A 27034-nucleotide genomic window follows, 5' to 3' on the forward strand; every position below is an offset into this window, starting at 1 on the left:
GGCCCCGGCGGCCGCGGCCCCAAGTCCACCTTCCGGGTGTTGGAGAACTCAGCCCCGCACCTCCTGGACGTGGACGGGGAGAGCGGGCTGCTCTACACCAAGCAGCGCATCGACCGCGAGGCGCTGTGCCGGCGCAGCACCAAGTGCCAGCTGTCCCTCGAGGTGTTCGCCAACGACCAGGAGATTTGCATGATCAAGGTGGAGATCCAGGACCTGAACGACAACGCACCAGCGTTCCCTTCTGATCAAGTGGACATGGACATCTCTGAAAATGCTGCGCCAGGCACCCGCTTCCCCCTCACCAGCGCCCACGACCCAGACGCTGGGGACAATGGGCTGCGGACCTAACTGCTCACCCGTGATGACTATGGCCTCTTCTCCCTTGATGTGAAGTCCCGAGGTGATGGCACAAAGTTTCCGGAGCTGGTCATCCAGAAGCCATTAGACCGTGAAGAGCAGAGCCACCACACCCTGGTACTGACAGCCTTGGATGGTGGTGACCCACCACGCTCGGGCACAGTGCAGATCAATGTGCGCCTCATTGACTCCAATGACAATAGCCCCATCTTTGAGGCGGCTTCCTATGTGGTAGAGCTACCTGAGAATGCACCACTGGGCACTGCCGTCATCGACCTTAATGCCACTGATGCCGATGAGGGTACCAACGGAGAGGTGCTCTACTCTTTCAGTGGCTATGCACCTGAGCGCGTCCGTGACCTGTTTAGCATTGACCCACAGAGTGGCCTCATCCGTGTCAAGGGCAACCTGGACTATGAGGAGAGTGGCCTCATTGAGATCGACGTCCAGGCTCGGGACCTGGGGCCCAATCCCATCCCTGCTCACTGCAAGGTCACTGTCCGCCTCATTGACCGCAATGACAATGCACCCACCATTGGCTTTGTCTCCGTTCGCCAGGGAGCACTGAGTGAGGCTGCCCCTCCGGGCACTGTCATTGCCCTGGTGCGGGTCACTGACCGAGACTCCGGCAAGAACGGGCAGCTCCAGTGCCGGGTGCTGGGTGGTGGTGGTGGAGCAGGAGCTGTCCCTTTCACCCTGGAGGAGAACTATGACAACTTCTACACTGTTGTCACTGACCGGCCCCTGGACCGTGAGGCACAGGACGAGTACAATGTGACCATTGTGGCACGTGATGGGGGCAACCCCCCACTCAACTCCACCAAGTCGTTTTCCGTCCGAATCCTTGACGAGAACGACAACCCACCCCGCTTCAGCAAGAACCTCTATGTGCTACAGGTCCCTGAGAACAACATCCCTGGAGAGTACCTGGGCTCTGTCTTGGCTCAGGACCCTGACCTGGGCCAAAATGGGACAGTCTCTTACTCCATTCTGCCCGGGCATGTGGGAGATGTCTCCATCTACACCTATGTCTCCGTCAACCCCACCAATGGTGCTATCTATGCCCTAAGGAGCTTCAACTATGAGCAGACAAAGCACTTTGAGTTTCGTGTGCTGGCCAAAGACTCGGGTTCACCCCACCGTGAAAGCAATGCCACGGTGCGCGTCACTGTGCTCGATGTCAATGACAATGCACCCCTCATCGTTCTGCCAGCCCTCATCAATGACACTGCTGAGCTGCAGGTGCCTCGCAATGCTGGGGTGGGCTACCCCGTGGGGACCGTCCGTGCCCTGGACAGTGACTTTGGGGAGAGTGGGCGTCTCACATATGAGATTGTGGAAGGCAATGAGGAGCACCTCTTTGAGATGGACCCCACTAGTGGAGAGATACGCACCTTGCACCCCTACTGGGAGGAGCTCAGCCCTGTTGCTGAACTAGTGGTAAAAGTCAGTGACCATGGCAAACCCAGCCTCTCTGCAGTGGCCAAGCTCATTGTCAGGGCCTTGGCAGGGCCCCTGCCCGCCACAGGTGAATGGCGAGCAGCATCGGCGACCACACTGGGACTTGTCGCTGCCCCTGATCGTGACACTGAGCACTGTGTCCATCATCTTGCTGGCTGCCATGATCACTATTGCTGTGAAGTGCAAGAGAGAGAACAAGGAGATCCGCACCTATAATTGTCGCATTGCCGAGTATAGCCACCCTCAGCTGGGAGGAGGGGGAGGCAATGGCGGGGGAGGAGGAGGCAGTGGCAGTGGAGGGGGCAAGGGCAAGAAGAAGAAGATCAGCAAGAATGACATTATGCTGGTGCCCAGTGAGGGCGAGGACAGCCGGGGGCCCCTCAATGTCATGAACGTGGTGAGCAGCCCATCCCTGGCCACCTCACCCATGTACTTTGACTACCAGACTCGCCTGCCCCTCAGCTCTCCCAGGTCAGAGGTGATGTACCTGAAGCCCGCCTCCAACAACCTGACTGTACCCCAGGGACATGTGGGCTGCCACACCAGCTTCACAGGGCAAGGGACTAACGCCAGCGAGGCTCCCCCGAGCCGGATGTCCATAATTCAGGTAGGAGACTTTTAGAATACCCTGGACCTCACTTTAGACACTGGTTTAAATTTACCTTTTGTCTGCAGTGAAATCTGCTGTAAGACACCACTGAAGGGACCAATACAAGTCACTAAAGAGAGGTGGACTTAATGAAAGTGGAAACAGACCACATCTGGTGGATCTGGTTCTGTTGTCACACTGCTCTTTCCCAGGGGATTCACAAGTAAATGCCCACTGAAACAGTCACGCCAGTGTAAAAGAGGGGCATGTGAAAGCATAGGCAGGTGTTTAGTATGTTTAGGGCATGCTGGGGTGTTTTCCCAGAAGACTGTCAGACAGAGGAGGGTGCTTCCACAGGTTTCAATTCACTTTGGTTTGGGGTGGAGAAGGGGGAGGGCTTTTCTGAAGCAGTCATATTACCTGCTGTAACTAACAGGACGTGGGAGAAACTCTACACGCTGAGGACATCTATTGCAACAGTGTATTATAGCCCTGCAATCCTCTATGTAAATATGAGCTATCTTTCCAAGATGTATGTTTTCAATTTTTTAAAATTTCTTTCTTTAGAATATATATCCATAAATATATTTTATTTGACACAGAACAGTATCATTTGGGCTCCATTGCCTCCTCCTCTCCCCATAAACAACCAAACCTTAAGCACTGAAAATTCTGCTTAGTCAAATAGAAAGAAAATGTATGTGGTGATTCTCTTCTATCCCCAAATGTTAACAGAACTCACATTCTGTCATAGAACAGCAAAACAACTAGTCAGATTTCCAGTAGCCTGAGTCAATATTGATGATTGCTTTATAGTGAAAGACTTACATGCTCTGTCTTCTACCAAAGCTCATTCAGAAATTGCAGCTGGGCTGCATTCTGCTGCCAGTTATATCCACATTGTCCTCTATCGACTTTTGTGAATGTGACAAATGGCAGAATTTGGACCATTTGATATAGGATGCTAATCAAAGAATGACTTAATTTCTAGCATGTAGTTTAACGTTTAAACTCAGAAGGTGTATTCCAGAGCAGTGAACACGCAGAGTGAAGGTGAGGGCAGAATGTGGTTTCAGATGATTAAATTTAAAGTATTGCTTCATGATTAATACAGCTTAATGTTCAAATACTACAGATATGTTCCAAAGTGATTTTTAACATTTGGATTGAAAGCAGGCTCTGGATAATGACTATTAAATATATTTGAAATGTCAGATCTGTTTTATCCTCTGCTTCTCCTGATATGCTGTTCTGAGTCATAGGGGAATGAGCTGAGTGTATCAGAAGTGACACAGACTCATTTTGTGTATGCAGCTAGTGGGAAAGAAGTTGCACTGTAGACGCTTGATGTACCAAAAGAAAATTCGTAATTCCTTGGAGTTATCATACCTTGTGGTCTAAGAACACCAAAATGTTCTAGCTGCCAGCTGCTGCACTTACTGTTTTAAACTAAATAGAAGTGACCATTGGTAATTGGCAGGTTAAATAACCAAAAATCCAGTAACTGATGGCCTGTAAATGGAATATTTATAACTGTGAAAAAAAGAAAAAAAAAAAAAAAGAAAGAAAAAGGCTGTCTGGGCAAGGCCACTGTGAACTAATCCTTAATCTACTATTGAGTTGTGTCACAGAAACAATGTCATTTTATGCCTATCATGAATTTGTGTTGCTATCAATTAGGTGAATGGAGCAATACTTAAAATCTGAAATTGATTTTAACAAAAAGTGACACTTCAGGGAAGAGTTTAGATTAGGGCACAACTGGAGATAATTTGATTTATAATTCATGTTTCAAAAAACAAATAACTTTCAGTGACACTTGTTTAAGTAATGTCAACTTTTTTACTGTAAAATGGAGTTGTCAGAATGCTAAAAAAGAAAAAAGAACACATTTTTTTCCTACTGACAAGTGTAATAGTTACTAAAAGACAGAAAATTATACTTTCCTACAACCATGTAATGTCTTTATAAAGCAATTAATTCATGTATTGATAGTACTGAGTAGTAAAGATTCAATTGTAGTGTAAAATCCCTATGGAAAATATGATTTCTTTTTTTACAGTGTTCACTGTATAGTATCAATCATGATTTTTTTTTTCCCCCTGAGATCTATATAAAGCTAAAAGAGGAATTTCCTCCCTTAAAAAGGTGTGTTGTGGTTTCTATAAGAGTTTTCGTTTTGACAAACTGCAGAAAATGTTAACAGTAGCTCTTCACATCACATACTGGTATACGTAATATTGTTTTCACTTTCCCTGAATATCGACAGAGTGTTTTGGATGTTCAGGTGGTCCAGCCAGTAGATTAGGAGTCATTTTTCTCTAGTCTACATGTTTGAGCATAGTTATTGATACTATATTTTGTAGTTGTATTGACAAAACAAATATACAGTATGAAACAAAGCAGTTGCTTTCTGTTTAGGAAAGGACCAGACTTAAAGTAGTTTGATGGGAAAATCCAATCCTCTTCACTGTAATTTTTCTTTACTAAATATCTTCTGTATTCGCTGTCCCCACTTCCCTGGAGTAAATTCCGTATACAATTTGCATTTAGAATGTAGACATTGCTTTGTATCTGGTCCTGTATTTTTGCCTCATGTAAAATTCAAACTGCAGACTTAGGGAGAAATAGTATAGGATCAGTCCTCTTTCTGGATCTACTATATCCTTAATCACTCCAGGAAACCTTGTCTGGAGAAGTAAATTGCACAGTTAGGAATCAAAGTATAGCCAGTGGAAAAAAAGATACAGAATCCAAACAGCTGTTTTATCATCTCCTTTCATTAGTCACTTCGGAAAAGCAGTTTTCTTCCTTACCTCAGTAAAGGAAAGGTAAACAATTGTGTAAGTGTTCTCTAGTGAATATTCACTTTAGTTTTTCCAGATATATTACTGAACCACGATAATCTCACGCTATATAATTCATATGATGGAACTGCTTTTCTTCACTCTCATTTTCTCAGCAAGTCTTTAATGGCAGAATTTTCTAGCAGAAGCCTGTTATAAAACTTTATGTTTATATATATATGTACATACTTATATATCTATGTGTGTATATAAATACACATGCTAAATATTATATTATTATTACATCCAGTCAGGTTTATAAATAATTAAAACAAAATAAATAATTTCTTTATTGGTAAGATCTTAATTTTCGCACTCCTATTAGGAGTGCATAAACATCTTTTTTTTGCTTTGCTTACTAGTAAGAGCTAGTGAAGTCAATAGGCTACATGATTCCCTTATTTCTCATGAATAGTATTTTATTCTACAGACAGCCCAATTTGTATCAATCAATACCTGTGGAGTAAAGTGTTACTTAGTGACTATGGGTTTCAGACTGACCCAGAATGACCAGCACCTGAATAAAATACTGCCAGATGTTTGTAAGAGAGGTGTTATCTTGCCTCTCTTTAAGTGAATTCTGTTACACATCAGTCACACAGTTCAACAACTTGTATGTTTACTCCTTACTTTGTAGCATCCAGCTATATGCCACGGTTACATGTGTTACTATATGAATCACGAACTTCTTCAGTACCGTAAAAATAAAGTAATTTAAACATGCATGCATACATGTATGTTTAAAATTTTGGATGGTCAGCCAAGGTTGCTGTGTACCTTCAGCTTTTACTGGCATAAGACACTTGCAAGTGCTTAAGGCCTCTGAAAAGAGACCGTTTGTGATTTGATGCACACATGACGTGGATGTGTATGAAGAACAGTGTTTAGTATCATACTGGGAAGTCAGGGCAGCTACAGTTATAGCATGTTTTGTTGCTTTTAACTTCAGCAATCATATTGTAAGCATACTTTAGAAACTGCTTTCAAACGCAAGTTTGTTAAAAATATTTAAATATAGGCCAGTGTCTATTGTCATTGCCAGATTCAGAATTCCATGTGACCTTTAAATCACTCATGGTCCAAACTATTAATTTTTATTGGGGTGAAAAAAGAAGAAAGTGTGAGTAAATAGCACTTCTACATGGCCAAAAGAAGATTTGTTTACTCTAGACCGTAAAGACTATTGGGTAAACTGTTCGTCTCATTCTGGTGAGCAAATCAAGCTGAACTACTCACCTGACTAAGAGAAACAGAATTTTGCTTTATTTTAAGGAGCAGACATTAGAAAAAAGAAATATCATGTACTAAAATACACATACATGTTCATATTTCTCCTACCAAAAAGTTCCAAGTTAATCAGTTCACATTTACCTGGGTGAACAAGTTGAAATTTCTTCCTGCAGGTTTTGAGTAGACAAAAGAATGGATGGATAAAGGGAAACAAATAGTTTCTTTAAACAGATAAAGCCTGGGAATAGATTCCTCAAAGTGACATAACAGCAGTGTAGAAAACTACATATGCAAGTAGTGTTGATCATCCTACAGATTATTTATTATTACACTTGTGGTGCAACTTGTAAAGGTTTGTAAATATATCAGGAATGAGACAGGCATGAATAAAGAAAACAGAGGTCACAGCTTTTTCTAAACAGCTGGAAAAAAAAAGACTGAGTTGCAAGAATCTCTCAAGCTGGGAACCACTGCAGCTGCTGTACTAGGCAGTCCTGTAGCATTTTGAGATAAAGTAGGTATCATTCTTAATATTTCAGGCACCTGATGTTTATGATGTGTGAACAGATTATTGTCAAGTTCCAATCCAGCTTCATCGCTAGGTGTCTAGTAGTACCTAAGAAGATAGAGTCTTCAGGGGAAATAAAAACCAAACTATATTAGCACTGTTCTGTCTTTAGATATACTATTCCATGCTTTACCTTGAGAAACTTCAGCTCAGAAATTTCAAGTTTGCAAAAAGAAGTCTGCAGCTGCTGCAGTACAAGGAGAAGCAGCTTTCCTCACAGAAGACACATTCATTCTCAGTGATGTAAATTCCTATCTGTAGAGGAATTCATTATTTTGTTTTGTATCTTCTGCTACAAATGAGGAATATTATTCTCCCTCACTTGAGCTAGTTGAAGTTAACATTTTTCACCAAAACAATACTGGGGCAGTTCTACACATTTGCAAGTTTGCAGATTTGTACTTTATAACCCAAATTTCACAGAGGTGTATTCTAGGGCTGTGTTTAAGGACACTAAATTGTCATCAGATAAAACTTTAGAACTACTTGACTAAGATGCATTACAGTAGTTTTTACAGTGTTTTACAAGGTTAGATGTCTTGCAAAATAAATCCTGTGAATGTTTGTGTTGTGAAAACAGTCTGTAGCTAGTATGATTTTGTGTTACATTTTAGTGTAGCTTTAGTTTTACTTATTCAGTACAGTCAATACCAGGGTCAGCTGTCTAAGAATTTCTATATTTTCATGAAGATACACTGCATAGTACAGTGACACAAAATACATACATTTTAGGACCAAGTCAGGCAACATACTGTTCACTATGGCATCCACTCTGACTGCTGATATAGGCAGAGGAAGCAAAATTGGGCTGCTGGCTTGTGTTACATTCACTCTGGTCTTGATGTTAAACTTCTTGCCAATACTGTTTATAACAATACTATTTCAAAATGATCCTTCCTGATATATAGGTCCATATGAGATCTAAAGAATTTTCTAAGATGAATTGCTGTAATATACAATAATAAGCATAATAGAGAAAAAGACAATATAAGAGTCTGAAGTAGAACACTGATATTATGAGGAAGAAAATCATATTGCCAGAACAGAAATTCTCATTAACCAATAAATTAAGAATAATAATGTCTCCTTAGAACTCGCTGGTTTATAAAATGTGAGAGTGGAAGAAATTTAGTGCAGTTACAATAAAAGACATGAAGCAAGTAATTCAGGATTTGCTGGATCACAGCTCTCCATGGCTCTTAAAGTCGACTGAGCTTTCCTCATCTTCGTGCTCGCTGTTGCTACCTAATTTTAAATGGGACAATCCATGCAAATTTGTGATTACCAGTGCAATTTTGATGAATGATCCTTTGAAGAATTATCTTTTAACAAGATTTGGCTGGCTTTCTGTTCCTTACCCACATTGATAATGGCCTGTTCTTACTGTATTTCAGTCAACAGCATAATTTTGAATTCATCAATGATTTCAGTAGTTCAAGAGTAAGTTGTGACTAAGAGCCTTGCAGAGTGCAGCTAAGAATAGTATGATTGGGTCCTTTATTTTCAGATTTCAAGTTTTTGTGATATTTTCTTACAGCTTAATAAACAATTAAGGAGAGTGTAATTTAGAAGATTTTGTAACTATCATGCAAACTGTAATGTAGAATTGTAGGATCGTAGGTTGGAAAAGACCTTTAAGATCTTTAAGACCAACTGTGAACCTAGCATAATCTGTGTGCAGCTAAAAGAAGAAATTAGAGACTCTATTGAACATATTGATGAACATACATTTTCACATGTTTTCCTATATTTTTGAGAATGTGCATAATATAACATTATTCTTAAAATTCAGCAAATATTGTTACAAGGAAAATTATAACTAGGTATGTATAAAACAGTTGCAAATATCACTTGGTATTAAGAAAGCATAGATACCACCCGGCTTCTCTAATGAGGCAAAAATGTCATTACAAATTATATTTCTTCCCAAGTCACAACATGTGGCTGTAAAACAGTTGGGATTTTGTTATCAAATGTTTGGGTTTTTTTTTTTTCATTTTTTCCTTGGCATTTTTTATTCTTTTTCACTAATTTCCTCCCTAGGAAACATTATCATACTGAGTAATATTTTAACATACTTTCCAAAGATCCTGTTTGATTTCTCTTTTGTTTCTACAAAACTTAAAATGCCACATCAGATTAGTTTTAGGTTTCTCTATGCAAGACACTTATTCTTCATATAAAAAGTCTTTGTGTATGGGTTGTTGTTTTCTCTCTGAAGAAAACATACAGGATGCATGGCAGAGGTCTTGAGATACTTCTTCAAGACTGAGGAGTGCCTGCATGTATAAAAGAAAGACATTTTGACACTAGTACTAATATTTTCCAACAGGTAAGAAATTTTTGTGAAAATAACTTAAACAGTGGTTTGTTGACGAGAGCAGAAACACAGCTCTGTTTATCTTTATAAGTATAAAAGCAATCCTTCGATGTCAAAAGGTCAGAGCAGAGCAGTTGGGACAAATTTTTGCAGCAGATAGATAGACTGAGAGCTTTATACTTTCAGTTGTATTTCTACTTCAGCTGTAAGAAGTGGTGAAATTAATGCTAAAGGGTTCAAAACTATAGGAAACAAGGGAAACTCTCAAGGGACTGCAGGCTTTTACCTAAAAAGATGAAAAAAAGAAAGATACTAGGAAGAGAGTGACAAAATTATTCTGGGGAAAAGTTCCTGGAGTTTAAGTATTTCATTTGTTATGGTTTTAAAGGGACAACAAGATTAACTAGTTGCTGCTTTTACTGATATGATGGCATGAAATGGAGTAGTGTACAGTCTGCCATAAATCTTAGCCAGGGTTCGTTCTAAGCCCTAGTAATATATTTGTCATGGGCTTTTTAGTACAACCTTTGTTTTTAGACTGCTGTAAGCATTTTTTTTTAATTTTTTTTTAACAGAAGAAGATTCTGGATTAATTTCTGTAAATCCTGTGAGAAAGAAAAAAATAGATAAATTATTAAACATTTAAGTTAAAATACACAATATGAAGTACTACATTTGAGAACAAGAAAATTCATATGAATGTCCCTGTAATTAGGATATTAGGCAGTGCTTTAAATAACCTCCTTGAGCAGTCATACATTTTCTAGCTAAATCCCAAAGGCTGCTGATACAATTCCTGCTTATTAAGGTCACACAAGAACCATCTCTTTCTTCTGCTGAGTTGCTTCCACTGGTTAGTGGTGTTACCTGTGCAGAAAGGGTAGCAGAAGAGCAATTCACTTGTTTAAGAAGAGAAGATAGCTCAAATTTTCATCCATTGATATGTCCTCAAAATTGAGGAGTCTCTCTACATGTAAAGATATAACTGCATGGTTTCAGCCAATTGTTAGTGTTACTTCTACAGAACGAGAGCACAAAGATCAATCTGCATCTCACTTTTGTGCAGTGAGGGGATATCTCCTTTATTCACCCCTCAAGACAATCAGTCTCATGCTGATCTATTTTTAATTTAATACTCTATAGGTGATCTAGGCAAGTAAAATCCTTCAAATGAACAGCATTTTCTTTTAGTCATGGACCTTTCTGCTGTCTTTGTGATGTTTGTATCAGATCAGAGTTCTGCCAGTTCATAAAATACTTTTATGTGTAATAGAAAAGTTTTAAATTGCATCCTGTTCCTTGCTGGATGGCTGCATGCTGCAGTCTCCGTGGCATGCCAAAGGAGGACTCTGAAGGGGAAAGGAAAAGCCTTGCTACAAGACAGAAATGCATAATTTCAGCTGTGTGGGTGGGACCTCTGATCGATGCATTGTAAGTTCTTGCAGTGGTAGGCATGCGAAATCTGTTTCAGGCAGTGTTTCAGACTGTCTATTGATACATGTGCAACATGCTTGTATTTGCCTGTACTGGTTCTGGTTACACTATGATTACTAGTATTTGCAGTCCTTGCCCTGGAACACTTCCAGGCAGTTTTATTGCATTGAAATGGCTCTTTCAGTTCATTGAGCATCCGGCATAACACTGCTGAATATGACTGGTGCGTTTGCATATATTTATTAAAAAAAAAATCAGGCAGTTAAACTGTATAATTATGGGAAAACGAATCATAACAATAGAAGACCATTTAAGTTAACAAGCTTTGTGATCAAAGGATAAATACAGGTTGGATAAATGAGACTCTAGATGTAACTAATCTACATAAATAGGCTTTGGTCTGATTAGAGGAAAGGAATATATTAAAATAATCTAAACGTATTAAAAAAGTATTTTACTTCAATACTTCTATAATGTCTAGTTTCATTTCATCATATTTTTAACATTTCTATTCAATAAAAGTAGCTGTGTTCAGTGGTAAACTAATTTTAAGCATTTTTATTTTTTATTAACAATGTTTACAGTGCAAAGAAAGTCTAAACTAATACAAGTAAACAAAAGTAACATCCTAAGTTTTCATTCTAGTTTGAATGCTTTGTGTGTCAAAAAACTTAAACATTTTTAATGTCTTATTTTTAAATTTTTTAGTGTTGCAATGTGTTCTGATTGGTTTTTAATTAAAGAAAAACATTAAAGGGAACATTTAAAAGACAATTTCTTGTTTACTGTCTTTGTCAGCAGAGAGCAGCCTTTGTAGTGTCTGAAAGCTGGTGCATTAAAAATCAATTTCAGTCTTCAAAGGTATAAACTCTTGCTTGCTTTGTAGATATATACTGTTTTTAAAATCATTGGAAGCACACTTGACAATTGCATTAAAAACAAAAGGTAAATAATGGCTTCATAAGAATTTGAAGGATTTTAATGTAATTTTAATAACAGCTAAAGGATTTTTTATGGAATCACAATTGTAGCTTTTAAATGCATAATTCGTTTCTAAAGACAGTTATACATATTCTTTTATTAATAGAATTTTGTTTTAAACTTCTGTTGGTGTTATTCTGTTGTTTTTAATGAGTGCCATAATTCATGGCATGTCAGTCAGTTTCTTTACTTACTACATTTCTGTCTCATTCTTTGCTGATTGCTAAGCAACCACTTATGGTTAAGATTGTTTAGCTACAACTCAGTTTAAAAAAAAAAAAAAAGTGAGCTGAATTGGGCTAATCAAATTTTCATAAAGTCTTAATGAAAATATTTAAATTCTATAAAATTTTAAAGGTGACAAAGAAAAGAACATTGTTTTGGTAACACACCTCAGATTCAGCACTTAGGCTTTGTTCCTACTGGTATTGAGGAAAAGACTGTTTTTCCACAAATCTAGAAAGAGCAGGCTCAGGTTCTTAGTCCAAGTGTAAGTAATTTTGAAGCCTGTGGAAACTTATATATGTATAATTGCATTAGTATTATGTCTTTCAAAGCATCATCCTTAAAGCACTCATTCAGTGAATATCTTAATTTAGGCCAATAGAACCACTGAATTAAACAGATCACTTATAGGAGTGGAGCTGCTGATGTGTGCAAGCATGTGCAGAATTCAGCCCAGAACCTGTTAGTCTGGGTAGCTGAACTGCTCCCTGTTGCTCCTCTCCTTTGCTTTACAAACACTGCAAAGCTGCAAAAGCTGTTCCTTTCGCTTAGCCTCCAACTGCATTCTCTAGTACTCTATTGAGATAGTCTTGATGTCTGAATATTTGGTTTTTTTGCTTTTTCACATAGACTTGTGTAATTTGATATGCAGATTTGAAGATCATAAAAACAATCCTGCTTTGATGATCATGAGCAAGATTATCCAGCCACAGCTATAAAGTACCAAGTGTGTTCTTTTCTGATCTCTTCATCATGTCAGTGGATCAAATGACAGTAAGAATGTAGTGGAATCTAGAGTGCTTGGGAAATAATGAATTTAAAAGCCTTTTATAAATAGAAACCATGAAGCCTTAGAAACTATTTAGATTTCTAGACTATATGTCAGATATGAATTCCTATGTCAAGATAAATAAGAGAGCAGCATACAACCAAAAGAACTATCTAGATGGATAAAAGGTATTAACTACAACCAGTCTTCATCTTTTTTTTTTTTTTTTCTCCCATTATGTTGTGTATGATCTGTAGGTAGCTGTGTAACAGTATTTTGGAAGATACTGTTAATCCACACCTTTTGCTGCAATCTAGAATGCATCAAGTTTAGAGACATATATTGTCATTTTTTTCCTGAGGCAAGAGTATAGGTAAGGAAGGATCTCATTTTCCACTTCATGGTGGAAGTTATATGTCTTGCTTAAAACTGTGTATCCTGTTATCAGATTTCAGGATTGAGAGTAATGATGAAAAGGAGATAGAAGTCATGTGACACATGAGAATAATCATCACTCAATTGCTTTCATCAATATTTTAGGTATTAAAAAACATACAATCATTTGCATTTTGTAGCTCAAGGGCAAGGGATATATCAGTCAGCTTTGTAGCCACTGGGTGTGAAAGAGGGGAAACCAGAATGCTTTATGTTATTTCTTTCAATGCGTAGTCTTCCTTTTGTCTAAATCTGTAAATGTATTTTTTCCTGTTTAAACCACTTGTAGCTTCTTATCAGGCTTAACAGGATATCGTATTGCAAGGGGCAGAATTAACTGGATACATTTAGTTTATTTTTTATTTATTGGCCATGATTGTATATGATATTTCCCCAAAGTATATGTCTCATTATTGCAACGATGTGACAGTAATGAAATAATAATTCCTTCAAGCATGAAATAACTCATTTTAAGTACTTTCCTGTGCTCATTTGTTTCAAACAGGACTCTAGAATTTTGGAGAACACTTTCATTTCAGTTAATTTAAAATATATATAGACCACACACACTCTTCTCTTCATCCTCTGACACTGGCAAAGGAACCTTAGGAACAAGTAGCTGTATTTCCAGATTTTTACCTACTTGTAAGTCTACTTTACTTGAATGAAAATAAAGCAAGAGAAAACTGTTTCTATTAAGCAAATGTAAGCTTCAGGAATTTTCCCTAGCACTGGCAAAGGCCTTTAGATAAATATAAAGTATTTGCAGTCATACTGGTCTTGCTGATACCAGCAAATGAAGAAATAGGCATACATGTTGAACAGCTGTCAGAGAAGACTTTAAATAAAGGAAAGGTTTTCTTCTGATTTAAATTTTGAGCCATAGGTTTTCTATAGTATTTTATAATAAAGACAATTACATCGTAATTTGGGTTAGAATGCATGCCCAGTTCCCCATCTCAAAACCCAATTTATTACTACCTGTGGCTATTTCTATTAAAAAAGAAACATAATTACTATGAGTCTCAGCAGTCTAAGAGTAAATTTTTGCAATTACAATACCTCCCTTGGGCAGATGTGTGTAAATGGCAGATTAATTCCTGTCAGTATTTGCCTCTTCCTTGCACATTCTTAAGGTTGCTGGTATCTTGGACTGTCATTATATTGGTTCTGTTTGTTATGCTGTGTTTCAGGTTAAAGCAGCAACCTTATTATAAACCTTTAGGAATAGGACTCTATACCATTATCTTGGAAAGTCTCTACATTGAAGTTTGATAGTACAAAGTCCTAGGAGTAAGATCCTAATCCTATTTTAATGGAAAATTAATGAGATGGATCTTAATCTTAGCATATTTTAGGAGGGCATTTTGTGTTTTATTACTGTATGCCTGAGAAGATTTAAACAAAACAAACTCAAATGTACTCACACCTAGGAATTTACGGTGAAGTTAATAAAGTTACATGTGAACTGAAGACCATACACAGTCCATTAGTATTTTTTAGGCTTTTTTTTTATTCCCAACAACATTATGGCGTGTTTGTTTAGAAAGAAACACCAGTAAGTTAAGATGGTCCGAAAACTGTGTAAATTAAATTCCATAGAAATAATTTAATTCATCTATTAACGGGCTTTTCTACATGAAAACAATTTTTGAGGGCATATGTGTAGAATAATTGCATGCAAAGGCTCCACTCCCAGAGATCACTTTCAGCAGCTATGCCTCTAACTCCATCTTGAATTCCAGTGAACTTGGAAGTTGGTGTGGCTTCATTAGGGCTCATGATCTACCTGCAGGGAGCAGCATTAGTCTGTGTTACACATTATCCAGTTTGAATATTCAGGAAGAGCAGCATGAACAGTCTTAACAAATTATTTCCCCCCCCTTTGCATGAGTTTTTGTTCAGAATTTCTTGCAGTGTACCTGTTGTGTTTTCATTTCTTTTCCCGTTTTGAAAGGGGTTTCCACACACTGTTTCCAAATGCTGGCTTGGGGAATTTTGTGATATGGACATTATTTAGAGAAGGCTGTGTTAAGTATTTTCTTTGAAAAGTCATGACTGAAAAATAAAAGCTAAAAAAATGATATCTATATATATATATACATCCTTCAGTTGCCGCTGCATGTATTCCATTTTGAAAAAGGCTCTCACATGCTGGGTGAGCATCCTGCTAATTAGATACAGAGGAAATCCATAATTTAATCACTGTATTCTAACTAACCCCTCAGTTAAATATCAACATTCATGTTCGGTCTCTCTACCCATGCTGAAACTTGCAGCAGTGTCCTAGATGTCGACAAACCAATACTGATTTGGAACAGAATGGAGACTTTTACCTAATCCTGAAATCTTTGCAGAGAACATTTCTTATGTGCATCTTCTTTATTTTAACAGCAAAATCTGATTTCAGAGTCTCGATATGGCAAGCTGTAATGAAAAGAGTAATCCAGAAGTTTTTTTCCCAGGCTTTTAAGAAGTTACAGGTCGAAGTCAGCCTTTAAATACTTGTGAGTTTATAGGTTACCTGTGATGATCCCTAGATAAGGGGTGTTATGTTCTAGATGAGGTGATCCTATTGAGAAAGGTAACTATTCTTTTTGCTTTTTCTGAATCAGCTTACAGAGTCCTGTGTGAAGACATTGCAGTCAGTTAACACTGAAGTGACAAGACTTTTGGATGGATATGCAAAGCCCTATAGCAGAAAGGCCTTATTTTTTAATGTCCAAGCCTACTTGACCACTGCTACTACATTCATGGTGCATTTGATCAAACTTTACTTTTTATGAGGTGCCTCATCATAGACGCATGACTGTTACGGCTTCAAAATATGTTTAGAGACAGAAGCTTTTGCTATATTTGTGCAAGCATAAATTATTTATCTTATGTCACAAATAATAAATCAACTCATCACGATTTTAGTTGAAAATCTCCTTACACAGGCATGAGAGGTTGTGAAGTTTCATGATCTACTATTCTGTCATAAATTCAGCCATTATTTTGGCAGCATATTTAGTAGTATGTCTTTTTCTAGTGCTAAGAGGAAATAATTATGCCACTGTATTTATGTGAAAACAGGGCTTTGTATCCTGTCTCAAAATGTTTATGAATACCTTGTTGGGGATTTTTAACAAAATGTTGAAATGAAGAGTTGTATGACCTAAGTAAAAAATTAGACAGAAGGTGTAAGTTTTATCATCTGTGATTTTCTTCCTAATTCCTAAGGAATTTAAGGCAATCATTGCTTTTCAGAGGAATGATTTTAGGAAGAGAAAGTGGATAAGGTTGCAGCTTTAAAAGAAAGAAGGTGATCTAGATTTACCCCTGTTCTTCTGACTGTCACCTAGGAAGAAAGCTTCAGTGTTTCTCTTAATGTGTTTTCTGTGCAGGCAGTGTGTCTTCAGAACCAAGTCCTGCTCTATCTTTGCTGTTAATTTTTTTTCACTCTGTATTGAAGAAACACAGACCTGGAGTCTTGTGCCACATACAATGTTTGCTGCTTAGCTAATCACCGTTCCCTATCACTGCCATTATAGATCTGTTTACATACAGCATACGAGATATGTATCTGTGGGAATGTGGCACACTATGTAAAGACTTGCTTATCACATAATTGAAGTAACCAGACTGATCCAAAGGCTATTGAAACCAATTTGAAAACATCCATTGATTTCAGCAGACCTCAGGTCATGGCTTGTGGGAGTTTTATTGTTGCCTTTAGTGAGAGTATGGGTTGGACAGAAGAAGGTAAACATAGTGGATAGATGTTAACACAAACCTAACAGATTTAAAATACCCAGTGTCTCTGTTTCCAATTGCTAAATATTATGAGTACAAAACAGTTTGCCAGTGTTAAAGGCCATAATTTGTTCTCCTTCTCCACCCTATAGTACTGTCGTGTTTATAAGCTTTTATCTGTTCAGAAAACATTTGTGGTATGTTACTCTTAGAAACAGGAAAAAAGCAGTGGTAAGAGTAGGACAAATTCTACAGAACTTACTGGCTTCACTGGGAATTCCTGCTTAGTAGGAGCTTTCAGATATGCCTCAAAATTAAAAATAAAATGCCAAGAGCTCGCAATTGTACGTAGAATCTGTGTGCATAAAAGAAAGAAAGGGTTGTTTTCATATAGAAAAAAGGGTTTTAAACACAAGGGGAGAAAAACATTCTTGAAATTATAACAAATGCTTTGAGCATCTTGATTTCAAGGCACTATTTTTTGAGGTTTCCCTCTAATTTGAACGTCTTTATTTCTAGACTTCACATTTAACATGTAGATTAGAACGAAAAAAACCCAAAACCCCACAAATGCTATCAAAGATACACTTCCAAAAGTATTGTTATTTTGAGTTTACGGTATGGTATTCTTAGAATAACCTGGATATTGTGGTATGTGGAAATTTCATTCTAGTTAACTAATTTTAGTTGAGTCCATTATGCAGTAAACATAATATTTGTTAGGAATACTAAGGTAGACTCAACATGGTGGGAGCCATAGATAAAAGATGCATTAAAGCGTTTCAAATTCAATCATTAGGTTTCATTGCACCCATCTGTTACCAGAAAACATAATTGGCAACTTGATTCATTGACCTTTAACTGTCATTTTAGACCATGTTTTTTTTTATTCCATATTTTCGAGTTAGACTTAGAGAGTTAATTCAATAAGGGAATGCCCAGTACATTTTAATGCAATTACTTTTTTTTTCCCTTCCTTTTTTTGGTAATATAGTCAGGTTTAATGGTCTGTTGTATATTCTGCTAATCCAGTCGAAGTAGTTATTTAATATTGAATATGGTTAAAAGCAACTAATATTCAACTTCATTAAGGCTTCTATTAAATAGAAGGCTTGCTGAACTGCTACTATTTTTTATGCACGAGCTACTACCTCTTATTAATTATTTCCAGGGGTTTCTGTTAGACTAGTATTGTACTTACAAGTTTCAATTCCACCAAGATTACACACCACATTACAAAACTATGGAGTCCTTAATATTTTGTTCCTAAAATATGTTTCATCCCTTTCCTTTTGTTTTCTTTATTACCTTGTGCAGGTGGGGTGGAATGCATACATCTCTTAACTAGTTCTATATGTGTGGCAAACAAGTAGACTGTCTTGTAAAATTACAGCATCACTTAGAGCAAGCAGAAAACATAACGTGATAAAAGAGGGTGATTGAGTGTTTTCTCAGCAATGGTAAACAATTATACTATTCTGTCATCTGGTTTATGTAATGGAAAAAAGTGATTACAGGTGTTTCTTTACAGAACAGGATACAATTCCTGAAATATTTATGTAATATAGAGACAGCTGTATGTAACCTAACCTTATAATCCCATTTCACAGCTTTCCCATATACTGGGGAGCTCGATAAATAGGAAGCCGATTATATTGGCAGTATAACTCCATTAATAGGATTCGGATTTGCCTTATTGACAAGCCAGTACTGTTAATATGATCCAGTATATTAAATTGACAGGAAAACTGGAGCGATAGAATGTATCTACAGCCTAATTGACAGGGAAGCTCTTTCAAAAGGTTCTTAATGTGTTTTTTATTGACTGAGTAGCTTCAGTAAATACATATCATTGGTGAACAGTGTAAATATATTGGATGCAACAGTGCTAGCAGATTCGGGTAGAGTAGTTATTCTGTTTTCCCATACTTTCATTTTTACTTTGATATAAGTTGTATCACACTCTTGTAAGATCTTCACAAGCGCCTCTTAAAACACCAGTCTAACTGTTCACAAAGATCATTGACATTTGACAAGTTGTGAATGATTTTAAAAGTGTTTATAATTTTTAAATGAATAGAGGCAATACAGAGCAATGCAATAATGTATCATGAATTTCATTATGTTTATTTATTGATGCTGTGATAGCAGAAGCAGAGCTATTGTACCTTCAACTCTAGCTCATGTGTGGCTAGGCACCACTTCCTAAGTTCTGATCTTGAACCTTCTTCAACAAGTACTTCATCTTAAGAACTCATATTGCAATTACTTTTTTCTAGTCCCAATTGACAACTTCACATTCTCTTCCCAGACCATGTTAATTTCATTAGATACTTAAATTTCATGTTTCTTGAGTGCAAACAAAACGAGGCTCAGAAAACTGAAACTATTGTGAAGCAAAGAGCAATTTGAGTTTGGTCCAGAAAATCTTCTTGATTCCCCTTTCAGTAGAAGGAAGTTTTGGGTTCAGCTTCCACATTTTTTCCTAGTCCCCAGACACAAGTTTGTCCGTAAACATATCTGCTCTCACAGAGAAGTTGAGGAGCTGAGATGAGTTCCGCACCAAAAATGAGGCAAACTAGTTCCTGAAAAGCTTCAGTATTTTATTTTGTATCAGAAAATCTGATCACGGTCTGGTCCCACCCCTTCTTCTGAGTGTCTTTCAATTCTACTTTTTTACCAGGGTCACTTAAAAATATGTCTGCTTACAGTGACCGTTTTAGTTGCTTCAGTCTTCAGGCTTGGTGCAGCCATCAGGTGAGAGGAAGCTTCACTGTGCCTTATGTATTCCAATACTTGTACTGTATTAAATCCCTTCAGTTTAAGCTTCTGTCTTCTTCTGTGTCTTTTGCATTGAAGAGTAAACTCTTAAAAATTTAAGAAACAATTGTTTTCATTAGGCCAGTAGTGCAAACAACTGAAATGCTTAGAATACCTTAGTATGAAAGCTTAAGCAATGAATGAATGATGATTTGTTTTGGTAACAACCATGGTACTTGCTAAGAGAAAATAGTACATGGACTAGGCATTTTTTATCGTGAGAATCTTCACTCCTTCACTTACAGGAAAGGATGGTAGTCTCTGTTCCCAGAGTTTCACTTTTCAGAAGTCACTCCAATCATTTGACTGAATAGCTCAAGACCTCTTTCAGTTTTGCTCACAGTTTTGCTTTTCTCATTCAAGAGAAAGAGAAAACATGAGCCACCAACACTCTTCAGTAAAGAGTACAGCAGTCTGGTGAACGATACTGACTTGTGCATCTGACTGCTTTTGTTAACCTGTGTTTTTAATGTGCTTTTGAAGAATGTTACATATGTCAGAAATTCACATAAACACACTGTAGGTCTTTCGACATCAAAACACACATGTTGCAGCAAGTTCAAAACTTCCCAAATACATACATATTATCAGTGAGAGTGGAGAGCACATATTAGGACAAGATTTGTTAATGCAGCCTATTTAATTTTGTCTTTCAAAAAGGTATAATAACTTATTAAAAGTTTATGCCCTTTTTTTTGGGGGGTGTGTGGTGGGTGGTTTTTTGTGGGTTTTTTGTGGGTTTTTTTGTTTGTTTTTTTTTTTTTATTTGTTTTATTTTGCTATTGGGCTAATGCAATTTCTTAATGAAGTCTTGTGCAATGAATAACTGCTGCTTCAGGCTAAGTATATACACTCACTGGCAGTCTTATATTGAGAAATCTTTGTGAAAAAATGCACTATGTTGAACCGACAGTGTTCCTAAAAAAATAAAGACAAGTGTCTGCTCTTTCATAACTAGATTTGGCAGAATACAATTCTTTCGTCTTCAGAAGTTAGTCCCATTATATAAGATCTTTGTTACATGAGGGAATGGGGACTACTTGGAATTAAAGTTTTCAAGAAAAGACACAGAAAATGCTTGAGCTACATACTAAGTGGCAGTCTGATAAAGGTGTGAGATGTTTCATTTAATTTTTGGATTTAATTTTTAATTAAAAAGAAGTTAAAGTCAGCAGAGATGTTTTGCTTTATTATAGTTCCACGTATGAACACCTGTTAAAATGGAGTTGCATTGAATCATTTCTCAAAATGTGATACTTGTTCTCGTAATTCTGAGAAAAAATTATGAATATTTTAGTAGTCTAGTACTCATAAATCTGATTAATGTCTGAGTCTTTTTTTTGTATTTTGAAATACATCTTTCTCTAATACGACAATTATTTCTGGGCATAATTTGTCAAGAACACTTAAATATTGCATTTCTCTCTCCCCCCCCCTGCCTTTTTCTATCTTACTTTTTCCATCTTTTCAGCAGTCATGTTGATTTTAAGAATTTTGGTGGGGTGGTTTTTTTTTTTTTTTTTTTGAGACAGACCTGTCAAATTGAAAGCTTTTTCTTTTATTTTCTCTGATTTTATTCAAACAGTATGGAATACACCAAAGAATAGTAGAAATCTCCAGAGTTGGGGTGTAACAGAATTTTTTATTAAAAAAAAGTGATATAGCTAGAAAACTCTAAGTTTTAATAGCCAGACTGCTTTTTATACAAATTCTCCAAAGCAGAAGCCCTATCAAGTCCTCTACTGTTAAACAAAAACATTTCAGCAGAAGTAAGCACATACACCTTGTGAACATGTATTTGTGGAAAAAGAAAAAGGAAAAGAGATTAATGTAACCCACTGCTAAAAATATTTCCCATAATTCATTGTGTAATGCTTTTCTGAGGCTGATTCAAACTGTTGCTTTCACTTTTTTTTTTGTTTTTTTTGTTTTTTTTCTTTTAAGAGATTATTTAGGTTTAATGGATCCTGTGAGGAATTTATTTCTGATACTCTGTTTTTTGCCTTAATTTTTCATTTTCCTTTTTCTAAATTAAACTTTTGGAAATCATACCCATTCTAGAATTAATTAGTACAACCTTAACAGTTGACTTTCAAACTTCTGAATGGCTTTATTTTCAATTTTATAAAATTCAGTATTCCAAATTCACCATGTGAGAGCAAAACCTAGAAAAACTTGTAGTTTATTTAGGCCCCTGTGGTCTCAATATGCAAGCCCTAAGACACCTAATAGAATGAATGGTTTTATAGACAGTTGACGATAGCACTTGAAGGATGTTCTACATGTTGTTTATGCAAACACTGGCTGGTAAATAATTTTTCAAGTTAATTATTAGACTGAAGCAATTATATTGTCACATCTAAAACTCCATACCAGTAAAAGTATATTTTGCACAGGTTTAATTTTCCTGTCCCTTTACTTTTCTTCTGCTCAATTTCCTGATGAAAAAGGTAACATGATCAAACTGTAAGATTATTTTTTTTAAATTTTGGCAGCTTTTGAAGGGTTTGTATGTGATCTGATCTCTTTCAAAATGACATTTTTTTTAGGAGATTCATCAGTCTGAGAAAGCTGTACTAAAATATGTACAGAATTCCTCAGGATTTTTTCTGCAATGTCACAGTAATGGCAGTGTTCCTAAAAATTCAGATCTACTCTAGGGTCACATATAAGGACAGATAGATGGAAGAAAGTATTTTTAAGTAGCCATTGTTGCAACTTCTAAAAAGTATATCTGTTGAGTGGTTTAACAACATACTGTCACTGGAGAGACTGGTTCCATTAATCCGTGAAAATGAACCATAAAACCAGGACCTCTTCTCTATTGGAGCTATGGACATATGGACATTTGTGATTGACATTACAGACTTTCATTCTCCATTATCTAACCAAGGCAGCGGACAGTTTTGCTTTTGCTTTAGCTTTAGAGACCTTTTGTCCTAGTATGTTGTCTTCCTACTGAAAAAACTTGTGTTTTAGTAGCTGGTGACCTAATTGATACTCCAGTCCTCAGCCTTGAATCACAGAGAGAGCAAACATGTCTTTGATGTTTAAATCCATTATTCTTAGAGCTGGATTGTTTCTGGGGCTTTTCTTGGAGGAGGGTGAGGATGGAGCTGGCTTTATTTTGTTCTTCAGGAGGTTAACAGTGCTGGAATTTGAGTAATTTTTGGTTATTTATTAGGAGATTTTAATTCTATGTAAATCACTTCTGATACAATGCATCTTACTAAGCTTTAGCTATTACACTGAACATCTCGCTGGTCATTTAGATTCCCCTATAGTTATTGGTGAAAGTAATTTCCAGGAACAGTATGTACATAAAGCTCAATGCCCAAAATGGCATGAATTATAGAGTTATCTTAGCTGATTGTCTTAGTGTATGTGATTAACTTTTAGATGGTTACCTGAAGGTGAGCTGAAACCTACCTTAAAACTGGAGGCAAATAGCACAGTAGTTTTGATTTCCTAGAAAGGGCTGTATACCCAGAAAAGAACAGAGAGTTTGCTTGCTGTTGATAGATTCTTAAAGTAGTATTCATTTCTTTGAGTTGCAGCTATGCAGTGTAAAGAGGTATGATTAATGCATGAGCTAGAATGTGTAATGTCACTTCCACAGATATTAAAGTGTAAAAATTTTAAGTATATGACCTCTCACTTCAACTGGGATTAAAAAAAAAGTGTTTAAGGGAGTTAGTTAGGCATTCATCCTTTTGTAAGCTGCTGTGAAGCTTACCCTTCTAAGAATCCTTTAAACTGCTTAGCCTTAAAATTAAATGTTTATTATCCCAATTTTTGTATAGATAATATCATGCTGCCTATGTCTCAGAGTGCTCTCTTACAGCATCATATTTTCATAGTTCCTAGGAGAAGGAGAGCAGAAGGAAAATAATTCAGCTGAGCTCTGTGGCTGTATATAGTTACAGTATATAGTTATCAAGTGTTTACATTGTTCTTTTGCAGTAGTGAACCCACTGTAACATGGCACCTAACTTTTTGTATTACTGCAAAATACAATATGAAGGAAATTGGTCAAATTATTATTGAGTTAAAGGTCATTAATGATTACCATAAATACTGAATTTCTCAGAAGCAGCTCCCATTTTTAGGATGGCAGCTAAGATATGGTCACAATTTCTATTTTAAAATTTATGACTTGGCAAGTCCAGGGTGTGCAAAATGCTTTTTTTTTTTTTTTTTGCTATGAATAAGCAGAAACAAAAAGTATGACCAGTTCTTACTGTAGTCCAGCTTAGAGATAAGTTCTTAGCACCATCTTTAAGGAGGTGCTATAATTAAATCCAGGGCAAAAGTCTGACTTTTCTAATAAAAGAGAATTTATGAAAAGACAGTTTATAGCAGGCATTTTGAGTGACAAGGACATGAAAAAAGGAAATGTTGATTCTAGTAGCAGCTGTGTACAGGAGGAGGCAGATGTCTTGCATAAGTAAAAGCATAAGGACAGTTTTGCTGGGCATCTATTTGAGATATTAGACTTAGAAAAAAGATACGAGTTCTGCAATTATAAAAGTTTATTTGGGTTGAGAAGTACTGGGCTCTGTGAGTGTCATGATGACTATATGTGTGTATACATGAGGTGTGTATCTTGTGTACATCAGATTTGCTGCACACAAGAGATGCTATTTTACATTTTGTCACAAGAAAAGAATAAATAGCAGAATTAAGCCTGCTTCTGAAATATGTCCTACATTTAAAAGATTACATATAAGAAATCTGAAATGCCTTTATGCCTCCATTTGTTCCTTTTCTTTTGTTGTTGTTTTAAATGTTTGGTTTTATAACTTGAAACATGTTAAAAGTTAAGACAAGCTTTTATTTTAACGGCCTGCCCTAAGACCAGGATCTTGTCTGGTTTTAAGCCCAAAGCACTAAACTGCACTGTTAATTGAAGTGTCCAGATTTTTAAAAGTTTGGATACCTGTAACTGAAATCATCAGCTTTCGGAACGCTGTCTTGGAAAAGTAGCGACACAACACTGAGTCAGATGTCCTAGATCTTCAGAATTCTCCTTCTGTAATATAGCATATTGTTTGATTCCTTAGGCAGTATTTAAGAACTTTCATATGCCCATCTTTCAATAATGCTGTTGAAGAACAAGTCTCTAGTTGAACACAGACACCCAAATTAGGATTTCCAAGTTATGTGCAATTTTGATATGATAAAAAATCATTTGGCATTATAGGTATAGGTGCTTTATGCTATATTTTGTAAACAGATGAGCAAAACCTGGTTCTGATGTACAGTTTATCATAAAAGATAATTCAATGATAAATCATCAGATTATTTTTTGTAATGACATATACGATACGTACTCCACATTTTAAATTAGAAACAACTTCAAAATATGAACACAGTGTGTGTTACAATCCTAATTTTTGAACGAAAAAGTTTAGTTAGGAACAAGAAAGTACACTCTTAATTTACTTCATACATGCTGAACAGAAGATAATTGTTTATCTTCTGTCCCTTTCTTAAATAAAACAAGATATCCATGCATATAAGCACATCTGTTTCACATGTACATTGAGACTGGCAAGTGGCTACATATTTTCTGTTGCAAACAGCAATGGCTGTTAAGTTCCAGATGTAACTTCATGCTTCTTTTCCAAGCTCCAAGGATACAACCATACAAGAAGTAACAAATATTTCTGATTACCACCACCTAACCTATAAAAAAAAACAATGCTAAAGAAAAAAATGGAGTGCAGAGTGGCAGGGAAAAACAAATATCTGAAAGGCCAGTCACTTGTGTAAACACTTGTGTAACATTAAGCCTTGCCTTGGGTCTGCTTCATTAATTGCCTGTGTTACCGATACTGATGTGCTAGATGCTGTTGCAAAACTCGTAGCTGGTGCAAAGAAGGGTGGTGTGATATGAAGTGATGCAGAAAACAGTAGAAGCTCTGTCACTAGGTCAGCTGCAAGAAGTGACGTGTATGAATGTACAGTATGTGGAGTTTTGTGAAAGGTGCAGTCTCTCTTCCTCCCAAAGAACTTCAGCTGATGATACAAGGGGAATTCAGATCCCTTTGGCAGGACTCCATGTTGGTCTGGATGCTGTAAATACTTCTGCTTCTACAGTTACTTAGCTCATGTTGCTAAAAATATACTCATGACAGACTTAATGAAAGTATCTTCTTTTAAAAACTACTTGTCTACAACTATCATTTAATGTTTTCGTCTGCATGTGTGGTTCTCATTATTCTGATAAAGCTATTAATACTGATGAAGTTTAAAGAGAGAAAATCCAAATATTTTCATACATGCACTTTTCCAGTAACTTTTAAGAAAACCCACAGCTAACCAGCCATGAATTCTCTTGATCATTTTGTTTATTTTTTTTTTTCAATTCAAGAGTAATACAGCAATATATGAAACTGTATTGCAGCAGTAAGGGCTTCAGAATCCTGGTAGATGATGTAATTATGATTAAAAATTAGAATTACTGAATAATTTACTTTTGTAATATGCAAAAGTAATTTTTTCTCTCATTTTCAATAACCATCAGTCTTAATATCTAACTAATGAAAAAACATAAACAGTGTCATCTGTCAAGTTACTAACAGAGAATTCCACTTATTGGAGCCTCATTGTTTACTTTAGCAGGTAATTTGTGGACCGGAATCATTTAATTGTTCTGAGCACATAATTACATGCCAGCATTTTCCAATTTAATTAAAATGTACAAATCTGAAGATTAAGGGAATTTTTGAATTATTAATCATTTCTCCTCTAGGAAATCTTGTTGCTCTGCAGGAGATTTGTCCAGTGTACAACTATACGTATTTTTTTCCTTCTCTTTCACAGACAGACAATTTTCCCGCAGAGCCCAATTACATGGGCAGCAGGCAGCAGTTTGTTCAAAGGTAAGGCCTATTAAATAACTTTCTCGGCTTCCCCATTTGCATTCTTGTCAAAATTGCTTTGCCAGAGAGTACAATTCAACTTAGAACAAGTAAATACAACTATCTCTCTTTCTTTCTCTCTTTTCTCTTTTTCTTTTTTTCCTTTTTTTTTTTTTTTTTTTTTTTTTTTTTTTTTTTTTTTTTTTTTTTAAATGTGTATTTCAGTAGCTCCACGTTCAAGGATCCAGAAAGAGCCAGCTTGAGGGACAGCGGCCATGGGGACAGTGATCAGGCTGACAGTGACCAAGACACTAACAAAGGCTCCTGCTGTGACATGTCTGTTAGGGAGGCACTCAAGATGAAAACTACTTCAGCTAAAAGCCAGCCACTTGAACAAG

At 36.6% G+C, this 27034-nt stretch overlaps 1 protein-coding gene across 1 annotated transcript; it reads left to right on the forward strand.

Annotated features, from left to right (window-relative positions):
• Positions 1–3: 3 nt before the first annotated feature.
• Positions 4–27034, forward strand: LOC104403397 (protocadherin-17-like; the record flags this gene model as incomplete). Its single annotated transcript, XM_010011514.1, is given in 4 exon segments — positions 4–1877; positions 1879–2425; positions 26599–26657; positions 26862–27034. Coding segments are annotated over 4 exon segments (2653 nt in total), but the record flags the coding sequence as incomplete, so codon positions are not given.

Source organism: Nestor notabilis, unplaced genomic scaffold (genome assembly GCF_000696875.1).
Source record: "Nestor notabilis isolate BGI_N333 unplaced genomic scaffold, ASM69687v1 scaffold14310, whole genome shotgun sequence".
NCBI classification, from domain to species: Eukaryota; Metazoa; Chordata; class Aves; order Psittaciformes; family Psittacidae; genus Nestor; species Nestor notabilis.